The 17,139-nt window shown below is 39.4% G+C and overlaps 1 protein-coding gene across 1 annotated transcript in view; it reads left to right on the forward strand.

The window, feature by feature from the left end:
- The window catches only part of BTC (betacellulin), a 90,742-nt gene that overhangs the window by 55,228 nt on the left and 18,375 nt on the right, over positions 1–17,139 (forward strand). Inside the window, exon 5 of the mRNA XM_002919148.4 lies at positions 16,073–16,171. Within this exon, the coding sequence (XP_002919194.3) occupies positions 16,073–16,171 (99 nt within the window). The remainder of the gene's footprint in view (positions 1–16,072; positions 16,172–17,139) is intronic.

The following is a 17,139-nucleotide window of genomic DNA, read 5'->3' on the forward strand; positions in this document are numbered from 1 at the left end:
TTTCCATGAGGGCGGTGGAGGAAACAATAGGAGAAAAATTAGAAGGCGGACGAATTAGTAATGACCTTCCCTTTGCATGTGCAGCAGAGAGTGAGCAGACCCACGTGCCTAGAACAAGGAGGTAATTTTGTGTGGTATCAAGGGAAGTATTGACTGGCTAAGGACCTGGTTTCCAGAATGAGAACATTAGTCAGGATCCTGATTTCTTGATGCATTGCCACCTTCACAGGGTTTCTTCGAAATTAGAGCCAGGACATTTTGTAATTTAGACAAATGCATGAATTAGTTATAGGTTAAGACTTGACTTTGAAAAATGTTATATGGTCTCCTACCTGTGGGGCTTGTTTGAATACTGGGGAAATATCCAGATTCCATTTTACTGCGTGCCCTGTAGCTTGATGAAGAGCCGGCCTCACCCTTGCTTAAGTCCAGATTACAGGCTAACCCGAGTGGTTTGCTTCATGGCTCTAACCGTGTCCTTCTAGGCTTTCCGAGGCTGGGGGGGCTCCTAATCACAAGGTGGCTCCAGGCCTATCTTTGAGTAGCAATTGCATTTGGAGAAAGAGACTAATCCAAGAGGACCAATTCAAGAGAATTAATTCCTGACCACAGAGAAAAACAGAAGGAAACGAATTTAATGAACTTTATTGTTCTCAGGGACTCCGGCCCCCACCCACTTTCTGTGACAGCGCCATTCTCTAACCTTAAAGACATCATTTTGTCCCTAACTCAGGTCAGAGGGCCTCCTTCTTGGGAGTGTAATATTAATGGATAATGGGTAGCTATTGTAGTATTTTCAATAGGGGATTAATACAGGGAATGAAGTGGCTTGTTTTGTTTTGTTTTTTTAGAGAGAGCAGGGGGTGGGACAGTGGAGGGGCAGAGGGAGAAGGAGAGAGAATCTTAAGGAGGCTCCACACCCAGCGCAGAACCTGACAGGGGGCTCGATCTCACAACTCTGAGATCATGACCTGAGCCAAAATCAAGCTTAATCCACTGAGCCACCCAGGCGCCCCAGGGAATGCCGTGGTTTTAAGATTGGTTTTTATGTACAGAATGGATCAGATGAGGAGGGATGAGTGAGAGCAAATAAAGAGAAAGCTGAAGTTCTAGGCTAAAAAGTAGCCTAGAAAGTCTGGACCAGGCAATGGAGAGGAAGGAATAAATCCAATAAATACTTCTAATTAAGATTTTATGGGATGTAAAGACAAGTCAAGTGTAGGTAAGAAAGGGGAAAGAGGAATTAAAGCTGTCTCCAAGACGGCTAACCTGAGAGAGCAAAAGAATTTATGGTGCCCTATGTGAAAGAAAGCTGCTTTTTTCTTTTGGTGGGGATATAAAATGCTCTTGAGACATTCAAATGTCTCATGAGCACTTGGAAATATGGAAGTTGACTTCAAAGTAGAGCAGTGGACTCCAAATCTGATTGCTCTCCCAAGAAATGTAAAAAGTACAAATTATCAGGCCTCTCCCCAGACCTGCTAAAGTCTGGTTGAGGTTTCCCCATGAATATAAATTTTTAAAGACCTTTCAGGAGAAAAAACTTACAGAGTAACTGCAAATAATATATGTAGCTACTCCCCCATGCAAGAGGTCCTTCTGAGTGTAGGCCAGTTTCCAAAGAATAGAGTATGAACAGGAAAAAGAAAATGGTAACTTTACAGTGCAAAAAGCTGGCACACACTACCTTAACTAAGTGGCCAAGGTCAACATTACCGATGATGTCACGTAGATATCATGCTCCCCTCATGTAATGTGATGAGGGGAAGACTTCTTTTCTGTAGAGTTTGCTCCTAAAACTCACAACCCCGGTCCAATCGTTATAAAAGTATCACACAAACCCAAAACTGAAAGACATTCTACCAAATACCTGATCAGTACACATCAAATTTGTCAGTGAAATCATAAAAGAAAAAAACAAAGAAAAACCCAACACGGAAAGACTGAGAACCCATCGCAGACCAGAGGAGACTAGAAATCCTGACCCAGAGAAAGAAAGCACATTGATGGAAAATTGATGGAATTAAAATGAAGTCTTGAGTTTAGTCAACAGTAATGTACCAATGTTGGTTCTTCATTTTGGTAACGGTGCCACAGTAATGTAAGATGGCAACATCAGAGGAAAGGAAAGTGGGTGAGGAGGGTGCAGGAATGCTCTGTATTTTGCAACTGTTCTATAAATCTAAAATTATCACAAAATAAAAAGTTTTGGGGCGCCTGGGTGGCTCAGTCGTTAAGTGTCTGCCTTCAGCTCAGGGCGTGATCCCGGAGTCCTGGGATCAAGCCCCACATCAGGCTCCTCTGCTGGGACCCTGCTTCTTCCTCTCCCACTCCCCCTGCCTGTGTTCCCTCTCTCACTGGCTGTCTCTTTCTCTGTCAAATAAATAAATAAAATCTTTAAAAAAAATAAAAAATAAATAAAAAAATTAAAAGTTTAGTACAAAAAGGCCTGATGGGAGGTCCTAATGGCTAGCCAGTTTGGACAAACACCTGGTTAGAAAATAGGGCTGAAAATAGAAAGTAATCATTTAGAAGATTGTAATTTCAGAATCTACCACAGAGCCTAGTGATAAATTCTAAGTAAATATTTATTTAAATGCTGAGACCATGGGTGTTTTGTGACACGGAATGGCATTATAAAAAAAGATACCAAGGCAAAATCATAGGGATAGAAAGTAGAACGGTGGTTGGCAGGGGCTGGGAGAGGAGGGAATGGAGAGTTACTGCTTTGTGCGTATAGCGTTTCAGTTTTACAAGATGAAGCGTTCCAGAGATGGGTGATGGTGATGGTTGTATAACAGTGTGAATGTGCTTAATACTGCTGCACTGTGCATTTAAAGAGGGTTAAGGTAAGAAATTTTGTGTCATGTGTGTTTTACCACAATAAAAGCATTTGAAAAAAAAAGAAGGCTGAGAGTAGAGTGTTGGTGGCACCCATATATGTGGTGTGGGAGGCAGAAAAAGAGCTGGCAGAGTTAAGTGAAGAGGGAAGGACAAGTGGGGAAAGTGAGAATGGGGGTGGAGTTTAGACGGGAAATCGGGGAAAGGGCAACCATATCAAATACTTCAGAGGGAGGAGGCTGAAGCTCAAAGAGGCCACTGGTGGGTGAGCTGTGAGGAAATCACTGGGGTTCTGCTAACTGAAGAAGACACACACACACGCACGCACGCACATGCACACACACACACACGACTGAGAGCATAGAAGTTGGAGTGGCGGGTAGAGAAGAGAAAATTTTGGTTTATGAGAGCCAACTCCCAAGCATTGAAAATTTGTCTCAACAAGGGTTTCCTCTGTGTAGTTCAGAGGGTACAGCGTGCATTAATGTACTCAAATTCCAAGAAGGCAGCTCTCACCTTAATTTTCTCCCAAGTAGAGCTTTGGAAAAAATGGAATCAGCAGCTTGGGATGTGGTGAGCTTCCCATGCCTGGACATGTTTATGGTCTGGTGGTACTTCCGGAAGTTGTGTAAAGTGGTTCCTGAGTTGGATAGAAGGTGTGCCGAATGACGAGCGAGAGCTCTTGTGTCTCTACACACACAGCATGGCATTACTGCAGCCTGGGAATGCTTTGGAGTTTGGAAGACACTGTCGGCTCACCTCTGTGGGAAGAAAAGAAGAGGCAGGGAACTTGAGATCTTGTGAACCAATGGTGAAGAATTTTGAAAAGTAATTTGAGTTTTTCCTTCCTAAACTGTACGCAGTGTCCTTGTCTTCTCTGAATGAGATATCGAAGTTAACATCACCAATGATGTCATGTGGATATCACGTATTCCTCACATGACGTGATAAGACGGTATCTTGGGATTTGGTATCGATCCCATGCCCTGGGCTCAGGTTTGACCTTCTATTTTACCATTTATTAGGATAATAACTTAGCAGTGGGGATTCGATTATAAATTGAAAAAAAACCCTGGTGTAACTATAATTGATAAATGATATTGACGAAAGTTTCAAATGTGATTATTGATTATTTCAGGAGATACGTTTTCAACATTACCATACTTTGATAGAAAACTTCTATGAGAAAATTCTCTTATCACTTTTATATACATGACAATTGTCCTGAAATGGAGGGTAAGATGAGTGATTGAATGTGTGATTTAGATGCTAGACGAAACTACACCCAAGAATAATATCTATGGAACATAAGAACTAGGAAGATCGGTAGGGGAAGAAAGGGATAAAGAAAGGGGGGGGTAATTAGAAGGGGGAATGAAGCATGAGAGACTATGGACTATGCGAAACAAACTGAGGGCTTCAGAGGGGAGGAGGGTGGGGGAATGGGATAGACTGGTGTTGGGTAGTAAGGAGGGCACGTATTGCGTGGTGCACTGGGTGTTATACGCAACTAATGAATCATCGAACTTTACATCAGAAACCAGGGATGTACTGTATGGTGACTAACATAATATAATAAAAAAAATTAAAATAAAAAAAATAAGCTACAATTCCCATTTGCCTTTGCAGAAGCACGACAAAGGAAACACATCCTTTTCGCTCTTAGTGATTTCTACCCAACAGTATTCACCACTGTTAAATACTTAAGTGGTTTTCTAGACTAGTCAGATTCTTTATTCGGAATCTGTCTTTGGGATGTGGCAAACAGACATTGCAGAGTTTCAACTGGAAATATGTGGTGTGACCATGTCTCAGTGTGTCTTATTTTCATAGGTCACACAGGAAAATCAACTGAATGATTTCACAGTCACACCACACATATCAAGAAGGCCCTTGTTCTTAATACTCTGCATAATTCTTCACTCAGCGGGACAGCTTTACTCAGTATCTTCCAAACACACTAGGCTCATTTCTATGTCATTGCCTTTGATCCAGTTTCATTTCCCACCTCTGTGAAACTTTTCCCTATGGTTTCTCCAGCTCAACATATTGCTGCTTTTTGGGATTCCAATAGAATCTATTTTCTATATACCTGACACTTAAAATATACTGCCACATATTTCTTTCTTTCTACTTCAGGTCTCTGCAAATAGCTTTGTTGATAAAGATAATAATGAATTAATGTTAAGTTGGATTGGCTTTCCCTAGCTCATTTTAAAAGCCTAAGTTCTGGGGCTTTTTCAGGTTGGGTAAGCATCTACTCTTAAATTCTATGTTCTTTCCCTTACCATTATTAAAATTTGATGACTGTTTCCTCATGGGTCAGAGACTGTGTTATCAGTAAATCCAGAGGCCAACTTCACATTTTCTCCTCATTTTGCAATCGGATAATCCTCCCTGATAACAAATTGTTCTTTTGCTTGGTTCCTTTCTCCTCCTCTCTATGAACTATTATGGAAATTCAGTGAGCCCAGAGCTTTTCATTTAAAGTATTATAATGTCTGACTGTCTGGAATGGTCTTATCATAAAGGAATGGGAATCAAGAAGTCAAGTTTTGACAACTGATGATTTCTAGGAAACTGGCTCTAGGTTATTATGGGGTTCCCATTCAATTTAGTCATTGTTGTCACAGATTTAATAACGGTCATGGTGAGAAAAAAAAAGAGGTTGATTTACTGGCAAAGGCATTATTGTAGTGTTGACAGTTTTCAGATATATGAGTTAGTTTATGTAGGACAGGTGGTTCAATTACTTCCCTCTCTGGGCTTTAAAAGTATAAGATTGTGGAGTACTTTTATAAGTTAAAAAAGTGTTATCCATCATTCTTAGCCTTTCTTAAACACCAAGATACTGTTTCTACCTTTTGGGATAAAATTTTACATGGGAAGAGGAAAGAGGTCCTATGTTACTTTCCTGATTTGAAAGAACATAAACTGTGAAGACCCCCTTATTTTTTTCTGTCCTGTCTCTACTTCCCTTCCAAGCCTTGGAACTCCAGAAGCCTGTCTTTGAGTTTGATAGTATAGGCAGTTTTCCAAGTGATATGATTTGAGAGACCTTGGAAAAGTCCCTCCTTGTCTTAGAACATGGCTGTCCATGAGATGTCCTGATGCCTCAAATGCTCATTAGACCAGGGCACAAACAATATGCCCCTCTGAAGAGCCCTTTGACTGCTTCCTTTGTCTCTGCTCAGCTCCCTACCCATACTGGGTTGCCCCTTGTTTTGGACTTGGATAACACCATGTCCAGGGCATGAGTTCTGGCCTCTCATTCAGCAAAGGGCCAAAGACTAAGGCCATTAGCACCCATTACTGGAATTTTGTCCAGGAAATGGGTGATAAAAGTGATTGGGGCAGACATATTTCTCCTTCATTCTTTCTTCCATGAACTACTTAAAGATGGAGGGGTTTTTTGGGTTCTAAAATGCTTTATATAGCTTATGTATGAGCAAATGTGTTGCCTGAGCAAAGTCTGGTGTCTCTTTGTGGTGCACTTTGGAGCTGCATCTGCGTGATGGGTACATACATTGCATTGCTTTGCCTTTTCCTTTGCTTCATTTCTCTTTTTTCCCCTCATTCTTGTGACCCCAGAGCTTGGACCTTCCAAATAAAGTGATAATCCCTTCATATATATCTCAGGTTCTGCTTTCTAGAAGACCCAGGTTGAAACACTTGAGTTTATAGAGTATTTGAGTTAAGTAATTTCTCTCCTTGCACATCTGCTTTGAAAGCAAACGCATTTGGAAAGGAAATTATATTTAAAAGTTGTCTTCTATTTAGGGGAATGTCAAGGCAGTACAAAGATACTGGTTTATAGGAGGGCAAAACAATAATGAAAAAAAATGGGAAAGGAGTTAACCAAAATAGATGGAAGAGAATGCTAATGTCAGACTTCCCCTATTTTAGTTTTTGTCTCCATCAACCACAAGCCCACAATGGTAAACATCATTCCATTCCCTAATATTTTTTTCAACTGTATGCTGTTTTTTTCTTTTTCTTTCTTTCTTTCTTTCTTTCTTTCTTTCTTTCTTTCTTTGAGAGAGAGAGAGAATGAGAGCGGGAGAGAGTGAGCACAAACAGTGGGGGAGGGGCAGAGGGAGACTGAGAGAATCTTTTTTTTTTTTTTAAAGGTTTTATTTATTTATTTGACAGAGACAGCCAGTGAGAGAGGGAACACAAGCAGGGGGAGTGGGAGAGGAAGAAGCAGGCTCCCAGCGGAGGAGCCTGATGTGGGGCTCCATCCCACAACGCTGGGATCACGCCCTGAGCCAAAGGCAGACGCTTAGGGAATAAGCCACCCAGGCGCTCCTTCAACTGCATGTTAGCTATCATCTCTTTTTGGACTTAGAAAATGCTATTGTATAGTACGTATATTCAGGATTCTGTGTTTCTTTTGGACAATGAAGATACAATGAAAAAATCCCCCAGATCCTTACAGTTTTTACCCTGAATGTTGATTAAAATTTAAAACCTTTATTAACTTTATTTTTCTAAAATTAGAGATATGATTTATAATCCTCTTGGTTGTTAGACAGCATCATCCAAGATCTGACTTAATGTACTGTGTTTATATCATTGAATCACTTAACCAACCCACTGAATCAGTAACCCTGTCAGACATACACAGTACGCTGAGTCACTGGCAGAACTGTCCTGAGAATACAAAGAACCATACAAGAACCATATTTCTCTTCGTCAATGGAGGCGCATTAGTTTCAAATGTCTTTTAAAAGTGCTGGAGAGAAAGAGCACGTGGGAAGCCGACAAACCATTTTGCTTCACTAAGTGCATGCACATAGGCACACTGTAGGAATGTGGTATGTATATGCATATGTATTTATCTTTCATACTTTATTTCACGGCCGTATTTTACACATGGATCAAATCACAGCATAAATGTAGAAATTTGTCAATATCCACTTAGGAAAATGATAATCTACTGTTTTCCCAGAGGAATTAGCATCCTTTTTTACTTCAGGTCTTTTAGAGCTGCTAAAGTGTCGAGTACCTGCCCTGCGCCAGGCATCACCAAGGTCAATAATTCATAATTTACTTTTTCTCTTTTTTAAAGCATGTAGCTAGATCTCTACCATGTACCTGACTTATGTTGGGCCTCAGTTTACAGATGGGGACCCTGAATTTCAATGTGGAGTGACTTAATCATCATCACAAAGCTAGCGATTAGAAGGTACAACCAGGATACAAATCTGGTGCCCTTTGACTCCCAGTTTATCCTTTTCCCGCTAATCTATAGTGCTTTTCTCTAATACAAATAGAATTGTAGGGACTTGACTATGAGATAGTCTTCCAATTTCTGCTTGTATTCGTAGATTAATAAATTCTCCTTTGATTTACAGCTGGATTTTCTAGCGGGACATGGAGTGTGGTTCAAATCCTAAAATGAGATTGATACGATATCATAAGAAATCATTGGATTGGGTAGATACAAGTAGAAGTTAAGATATCGAAGAAGATGTCCTAAGTCATCAGAATACAAACGAATGGCTATTTTTGGATAATGTTACATTTATTTTTAAAATATAAAATGCACTTGGCTGTAAAAATGGAAAATTCAGCTCAGAGATGAGGCAAATACAGCATACATAAGTGTTTAAGTTGGTCATATTTGATCTTTTTAAATAGTTGACCCAGCTGGTGTACAACTTACCTCAGCATTTAGCAGCTAACTGTGAGACAGCAGGTCATGCTCCTTGTCAGGCTGGATCTCTTTCAATGCTTCTGTTGTTCCCAATGACCTCATTCTCCATGCTGGCTGACAGGGATAATACTTTTAATAAATCCTGTAATTTTTAATTTGAGCATCTCATAAATGGAGCTTTGACTCATGAAAGTAGAATTGGGTTTCTTTCCTTTTTTGTCTCTAGTTTTATGAGTATAGTTGATATTTAAAAACCACCACCAGAAATGGAGACTCAATTTCCCATCACTTAGCAAACACAACTAATCTAACATTATCTTGTTTTATTTTGTTTTTATTGTTTTAATGCATCTTTCAGAAATTCTGCAGGTCGCATGAAGTAGGTTGAATGAAAGAATAAGAAAACAAAAAGATTGTGAAATAGTTGACCGATAGGTGAAATCTAATACCATTTTTAAAGGGACATTTGAAGTGTCTAAAATCATTTTTTTAGGTGAAAAACAAAAGTGAAACAAAGCAAAGCAACAACAAAAAAGAACAAATAAACCCATCAATACACTGCTTCTTAGTAGTACAAGAGATACAGGGATTTCTTTTTATGATAAACTGACTAAAACCCCAGTGTTTAATCAGACAGCCCAAACGGCTGCTGCGCTATGGAACTGTGTTACCAGAACTATGGTGTCCACAATGTGGGGGACGAGAGCCCCATTTTATTCTGTCTTTGCCAGAGCATGTGAAATGGCACCTTGTTTTGACCTTACCTTGTCAGACCCAGCCTGACAAGGATTATGAGGGTCTTGATGATGACAGGTAAAAGGTGGTTGAAGGAACTAGGATGTTCTGCCTGAAGAAGAGGAATCCTTTCAGGAAAACTTGATGCTGGCTTCAAATATATGAGAATCTGTCATGGGAAAGAGAGATTAGACTTCTTCCAGGTGATTCCAATGAACAGAGTAAAATTATGGGAAGGCAAAAAACAGTTTAATGTGAAGACGTATTTATAGAGCTTTAGAAATAAATGCTTAATAATCCTTTTGAATGAATGAATGGCTGCAATTGAAAGAATGAGTAGAAGGTCTCACTGAAATGGAACACCTTAGAAGAGAGTGATGACTGTATACTGAAATTTTAAAGGCAGGCTTGATGAACTCTCACAGAGGATGATTTCAGGGGAGTTGAGAGTTGGTTGGTAGGATATTTTAATGCCTCTAAGGTTCTTACTAATTCTGCAATTTAATAAAATTTGTGACTCTTCCGAATGAAAATCTTATTATGTTTTCCACATCTCTACCATATTTTCTTTCATTTTCTCTAAAGTGTAATCCATACTTTCTCTGATAAAGATAATGATTATTTTAATAACATCTTTTAAATAAATTCTTTTACTGTATTATTTCATTTGATTTTCATGAACCAGATTATGGGATGGGCAGGGAACCTATGATTCTAATTTTTCATGAGGAAAAATGTCAGGATGGATTGTTAATTAGCTCGAGGTCTCACAGTGAATTAATGACTGAGTTCGATGATCCTTCCACAAGACAATGAAACTTTCCAGAAGAAATTTTTTAAGAAATTTGAGACTTTGAGGCTGTGTGACTGATTTATATTAAAATGAAACACATTTTCAAAATTAAAGCTATGTTTTGGACAAAAAATATTAAAACAGGTTGGAGAGAATTGCATTCAATTCAAAATTGAAATGAAAGCTATGTTTTGGACAAAAAATATTAAAACAGGTTGGAGAGAATTGCAATGGTTTTCAACCAGGTCAATTTTCCTCTCAGGGATATTTAGCAATGGTGGGAGATATTTTTGATTGTGACAATTCAGAAGTAGGGGGAGTGGTGGGGGAGGATGCTACCAGCATTTGGAGGGTAAAAACCAGGGCTAATCGTTATCCTACAATACATAGCCTCCCGTAACACAGAATTATCCAGCCACAAATGTCAATAGTGTGAAAGTTGAGAAACCTTTGGATGTTTTGCATTCATTTTAAGCCAGAACTTGGATTCCTTTGAAAAATGAGGTGAGGTGTATAGAATGTAAATACCTTTAAGCTCTTATTTTCTAAAGACCTTTCATTCACTGAAAATAAAGTTACATTTGCCAAATTGCTAGCTTTGACTGTAAAGTATGGTACATTGCCAAAGAGGCCCTGCCTTTCAGGCGACACTTTGTAACTTTTTCAGCGTCTACTGGTAGCCCATCCTTTGCCTCTTTCCTATAGCTTTGGCTTCTTTCTGTAAATTTTCTCTCACATGAAAACAAAAACAAAAACAGCTCCCCTTTTTTCTTTATCTATTCACTAATCTTTCCCCTCACTTTGTTAGTTGGACATCATTGAAGAGTAATTTGCAATCATTTGCATACTTCTCATGCCACTGATATTTCTCCCTAACGTTTGTCTTCTGGTGTCCCATATATCTGGTTGGTACCGCAATCCAGCCAGTCACTCAAGCCGCAAACTCTGGAGTCATTCTAGACTTCTTTTTTCTCACTTCCCACTCTACCCCAGCAGCCACCAAGTCTTATATTTTACTTTGTGAATATCTCTCATATTCATTTCTTCTTCTTCATACCCAGTGCCACCATCTTGGTTTAGGTGTGTCTGAATCACCTATGCAGGTGTTCAAGTAACCTTTTCAAACAAACACACAACAAATAAACAAAAAGATTATGTTGTTTCTCACTTAAAGCTTTTCAGTGACCCCAAATTAGGTGCCTAACAGGATCCAAAGTAATTAACAGGGTCATATGTTACATCCTTGCCCCCCAGCCTCCTCTCCATCACAATCCCCACTCACCCTCTGGACAAACTAGACAAGTTGTATTACTTATACTGTGTCCTTTTACAAACTGTCCCTTTTGTTTAGAACGCCTTAGTTAATTACAACTTTATCCTTTTCTTAAAAGATAATTTTATTTTTTTTTAAGTTTTATTTGTTTTTTTGAGAGAGAGAGACCACGAAAAGGGATAGGTTCAGAGGGAGAAGCAGACTCCCCACCCAGCAGGGAGCCGGAAGTGGGACTTGATCCCTGGACTCAAGGATCATGACCTGAGCCAAAGGCAGTCACTTAACCAGCTGAGCCACCCAGGTGCCCTAATTTTATTTTTAATAAAGTAGAAAATATTCATAGGTTTTTAAAAATCCAATGGTACTAAAAGGTTTATAACAACAAACAGCAGATCTTGGCACCATGGCTTGCTTTCTCTACACCTTCTGGAAACACCACTTCTGACTATTTTAAGTGTTTCTTCTGTATTTACCTCCATCTTGCTAAATAACTTGCTTGTAATGCTATTTGTTGACTTGTCAAGTTCAGATTTTACTTATTGAGTTTCTCTTCCCTCATAATTTCAGTATATTACCATAGGGGTGATACTCAAAATATTTAAGAACCAGCACAGCAAAGATACTAATTAATCACCCCAGCTTCCCCCAAATGGTGTTCGTGGGCTAATTCCTGGCCCTGATTTTATGACAATTTTTAATATAATAATTTAAATTATCAGTATTTACATGATTATTATCATATAAATATTGTCTACTGCTGAAACAAATAACATCAATGATTATGTTATCTTGTTTACACAATTTTTATTTTCTAGAAGTTATTAATTGATGTTTTAAAAGTCATTTCTTCCTGATTAAAAACTCCCACAGTCCTCCCCTTCCCTATCAAGTCTTTGCGCTAGGTAGAGTTCATTCTCCATCCCGTGTCTCCTCTGCTGTTGTCCTTACTAACTACACTACACCTTAAAGATTTGTGTGTCTACCTTCCTTACCAGAATGCAAGCTCCTTAAGCTCGGTGATGATATCTGTTATCTCCGATCCTTCAGTGCCTTGAATCATGGTATTCAATAAATACTTATTGAATTATGGGTGGAACAAGAATGTCTTTCCTCTTTGAAGCAGCCTTCAGTATTGCGTAAATGGTTTTGTGAGCATTTCTGTGATTTCTTTTTTTTTTTTAAAGATTTTATTTATTTATTCGACAGAGACAGCCAACGAGAGAGGGAACACAAGCAGGGGGAGTGGGAGAGGAAGAAGCAGGTTCATAGCGGAGGAGCCTGATGTGAGGCTCGATCCCACAACGCCAGGATCACGCCCTGAGCCGAGGGCAGACGCTTAACCGCTGTGCCACCCAGGCGCCCCGCATTTCTGTGATTTCTGAGTCGCTTCGTACAGATCACAAACTGAAGTGCCTGTCAGGGTCTAGGCAGTTAAAGTAGATGAGCACTGCAAGTCTGATGGGGTCTGTGGCATTAAGGGGTCACCTGCTACTTAGCTGTGCCCAGGTGTTGCCAGGAAGGTGCTTCAGACCTGTGTTGCCAGACCTTCTGCTTTTTCAGTGGAAGCAGAAAAACCCCGGTGTAATATGAGCTGTCATGATTCAATTTTTTAAAACCATGCAGATCAAGAAAATGGTTCTTCAGGATGGATTTGGTTCATGGCTCCAGCTTGTGACTATAACCTGAAGTTTGTGGGTGGGCAGAATAACGCATGCTACCCCAGTGCCTTGAGCTTGGTGCTTGGTTTGCCTGACCTTGCCTCCTCCCTAGGGGTCCTGTCCAGGGCTCTCCCCAGTAGCATCCTTTCACCAGCAGACACCAGCACGTGGAGTGAGTCTTAGCGGAAGAGGGTCTGGGCACAGGCCCCAGCCTGCCAGAATGCTTGAAGGCCCCGGGCAGGGTTTCGGTAGAATCAGGGTTCCCTCTGTTAGGTGGAAGTCTAGAATGATGGGTTAAATTATAAGTGATCGTAGAAAGGAGTCTGAGTAGGCTAAAAATTATATACTAGGTGCCAAGCCATGTGCCTTTTCTTATGTTACCTAATTTTACTCTTAAAATAACCTCAAGAAGGAGATATTGTCATCCCCAGTTTGCAGATCTTGAATCTTTATAAGATGTAGAGTTGTTTGTAAAATTCCCACCATTAGAACAGATCAACTCCAGAATTAAGTCCTCCCGATTCTGCTCATGGAGAAAGCTCACCTACGGGAATTTAAAAATGAACTAAACCTATTTTATAATAATAAAGAAATTGATTGATATTTTCCACTAGAAACGGATACTGGGATTTTTTAATCTGAGAGTTGTTTTGTTCTTTTATAGATTGGTTCGTTCGTTCTCTTGACATTTGTTGAATATCTATTGTGTTTTGTGTTAGTTACCAGGATTACAAAGATGAATAAATATACAAACAACGTGCTTGGAAAGTCCTAAATGATTATATGTTTCTCGTTTGTTATAAGTGTCAAAGGAGGGTGACAAGTATTGGATAAAAGATATGAAAAATCTAGAAATTGGGTGGCCAAACTGTGTGTGTGTGTGTGTTTTAATTGGGGAGACACTCCTTTTTTTTTTATTGTTGTAACAAATAAAATAAGCTACTAGAAAATTAGAAAGTGCAAATAAGGAAAATTAAGAAAGAAGTCTCCTAACCAATGTGAGCAACTCTCTATCTACTTAGCTACCCACCTTTTTGATTATCTATCTGTAGGGACATTTTTTACACTTATCACACACAGATGCAGACAGACACACAGATCACACTACACTATTACTCTATGGCCTATCTCTCTTACTTGGGAATATATCAAAATGTTCTATTACTGTTTGAATTCTGCCTGGATAGTATTTTATTGCATGAAAATAGTTCCATGTATTTAATCAACTCTAACTTGTTAGGTATTTAGGGACTTTCCAATTTTTTATAACCCATGTCATGTAGAGAATTTTGCAGCTAAATCTTTTTATGTATCTTGGATTATTTCCTTCAGAATAATTACTAGAAATGTAATGACTGCATTTAAGCATTTGTCTATATTTTTTAGTTTTTTTGCTTTTAGCACATACAGTTCTAAATTGTCCTCCAGTAAAGTAGTGCTAATTTACCCATCACCAGTGGATTTGAGTTTCTATTTCTATTCACTGTTTTCAATGCAAGTTACCGCCTTTTCTTTTTTGAACCCTTTCTAATTAGATAGCTAGAAAAGAGTCTTTATATTGAAAAATTCTTTTTGAAAACTCTTTTGGCCTTTGCACTTGCTTGATACTATTGTCTTCTGGCGCAGCAGTCTTACTTCGTGTTATGGTTAATTGGTTAGCTGATGGCCTGTCTTACTAGCTTTGGAGCACTTTGGGGGTAGAGTCTGTCCTATCTGTGTGTTTCTGGATGCTCATGGATGTTTTTTGAACTGACTTGAATTAGAGAGCATACATAGTTTAGAAACCATTGGCTAGATAGATAAATGTCAATATACCCAGTGGGCAAGTTACATGATTCCTGCCGGTTACATAATAATGAGTAATTTAAGTGAGCATTGATTACATGCCAGCACTGTGTTGTTTTGTATATTTACCTGACTGAATTCTCACAGCAATGCTCTGAAGAAGAGATAATAATAATCTCCATTTTGCCAATGAGGAAATTAAGAGGTTATGAAATTTGCCCAAGGTGCATGACTGTAAAGTGGCAAAAACAGGTCATGAACTCAGGTCTAGCTAACTCCCAAGCCACATCGTCTCTCTCCATCTGCCCTCCCTTACCTTCTCCTGCCCTCTCCAACTTCTTATTATAGACATTTATATATATATATGAAAGTGGAGAGAAGAGCGTAATAAACCTCGGTAGAGCCACTGCCCATCTTCAACAATTATCGATATGTGGTCAATCTCGTTGCATCTGTAAGTTTCTCTCAGCACCTTGCCCCCATCTTCCCTTGTGGGATTATTTTAAATTAAATCTCCGATACATTAATTTCATTGATAAGTATTTAAATTTATATCTTTAAGACATATAGACTCTGTTTTTTAACCTGAACCACAATATGATTATCACACTTTAAATTACCTGTAACAATTCCTTAATTTTATCTCATGTCTAGTCAGGGTGTTTCTCAGATTAACTCATTAGTGACTTTTTACAGCTGATTTGTTTGAATCAGGTCCACACAAGGACGACCCATTGTGTTCTAAGCTGTTCTAACCACAACACGTATTCCCTTCACCCCCATACCTTTCCATGAGGTCTGTCCTCAGCAACAGGGATACTTAGCTGAGGGAAGCTACAATTTTCAAATAATTCCCACGAATTGAATATCTAGTTCACATATCCCCAGAAGGATGTACCAACAATAGTTAATACCCGAGAAACATCAAGTCTGTACACAAAGGAGGGGGTATGTTGTCACGTGGGTTTGTCACCCATTCTCTCCGGAAATTCGTCAGTGTATTTGTGTAGCGGCTGAGAACTCTATTTCTCTGCTTCTGGGATGTCTCCATCACAAGCTATGGCCAAGTCTCTTCATTCAAGATGCATAGTTACATGTAAGTGATGCTGGCTTGAAAATTCTGCCTTTGGCATTGAGCTTCAGAAATTAGACTTGCAGGCCTGTGTACCCACCCCCACCCCCACCCCCCTTGCTGTGGGAGGATGCCTTGGAAATGGAAGTCACAGGCTTGTTATTTTCGTAAATGGGTCATGACTTCGGTAGAGTACTTTGCATTGAGGAAATTTTCAAGTGTTCATGCTTGTTTTGGTTCTGTTTTGAACTCGAAGGTCTAGTGATCCTCCACGGTGTTGTGGCAGATGGGAATTCAACCAGAAGTCCCGAAAAGGATGGCCTTCTCTGTGGAGATCCTGGGGAAAACTGCGCAGGTAATGCATTTGTGATGCATTTGCATTTTATCAGCCTCGTGTTCAATTTTGGAAAGTTGATTTCCTCAATTTTAATTTGTAATACTAGAGTAATCATAAAACTAGGTAGTTTTTTTTCAGCACATACTAATGTCCCAGGCTCTCTGCCAAGTGTTTTATGTATAGTAATGCCTTCACTCCTCACAAGGGCCCTCTCAGCTGGATAGTATTTTTGACTTTATTTCAAGGTGAAGCCCAGAAAGATCAAGTAACTTGCCGAAGGTTACAGGGCAGGTAAATTACAAATCTGGGATTCACATTCAGGTCTTTCTGATTCCAGTGCTTCCATTTTTAATAATTACACTCTTTTAGGTGTCACAGGTGTGTGCTTCAGACTGTAGCATGGAATATCTTGGACTAGATTCATAAAAAAATTGGCATATTCTATTCAAATTATAATTTTTTCTATTCCACGACTTCAAAGAAGGGAAGAAGGCAATGACTTTTACATATTTTTACCTTAGAGATGCTTGATTCATTATTCTCAAAGCTGTTAGTCCAAAGCAGGGATGAGCCTCGGTAAAGGGCCAGATAATAAGTATTTTAGGTCTTGTGGGCCATGCAGGCTTTTTATAGCCAATCAACTTGGCTATGGTACTGTGAAAGCAGCCATAGACACTTTGCAAACGAGTGGCATTAGATGTATTTCAATACGACTTTATTTAGAGAAACAGGCTGTGGGCCACATTTGGCCCCTGGACCATAGTTTGCTGACCCCTCATCTGTCCTTTACAGATTGAACAGTCTGGTCTTCTGCAGGGGTTGTTCATGGTTTAAAACAAAACAAAGGCCAATTCTAAAAGTAGGTTGGAGAGAGCTTACTGTATTCCCGGGAAACTTTTTGGAGCTGGGGGGGTAGTGACTTGGTGTTAAGTACTCCTTTCCTAGCACCCTGGAGAAGTCATAACTGAGCCAGGAAAATGTTGTCC

The sequence above is a fragment of the Ailuropoda melanoleuca genome, chromosome 11 (assembly GCF_002007445.2).
Source record: "Ailuropoda melanoleuca isolate Jingjing chromosome 11, ASM200744v2, whole genome shotgun sequence".
Classification (NCBI taxonomy): domain Eukaryota; kingdom Metazoa; phylum Chordata; class Mammalia; order Carnivora; family Ursidae; genus Ailuropoda; species Ailuropoda melanoleuca.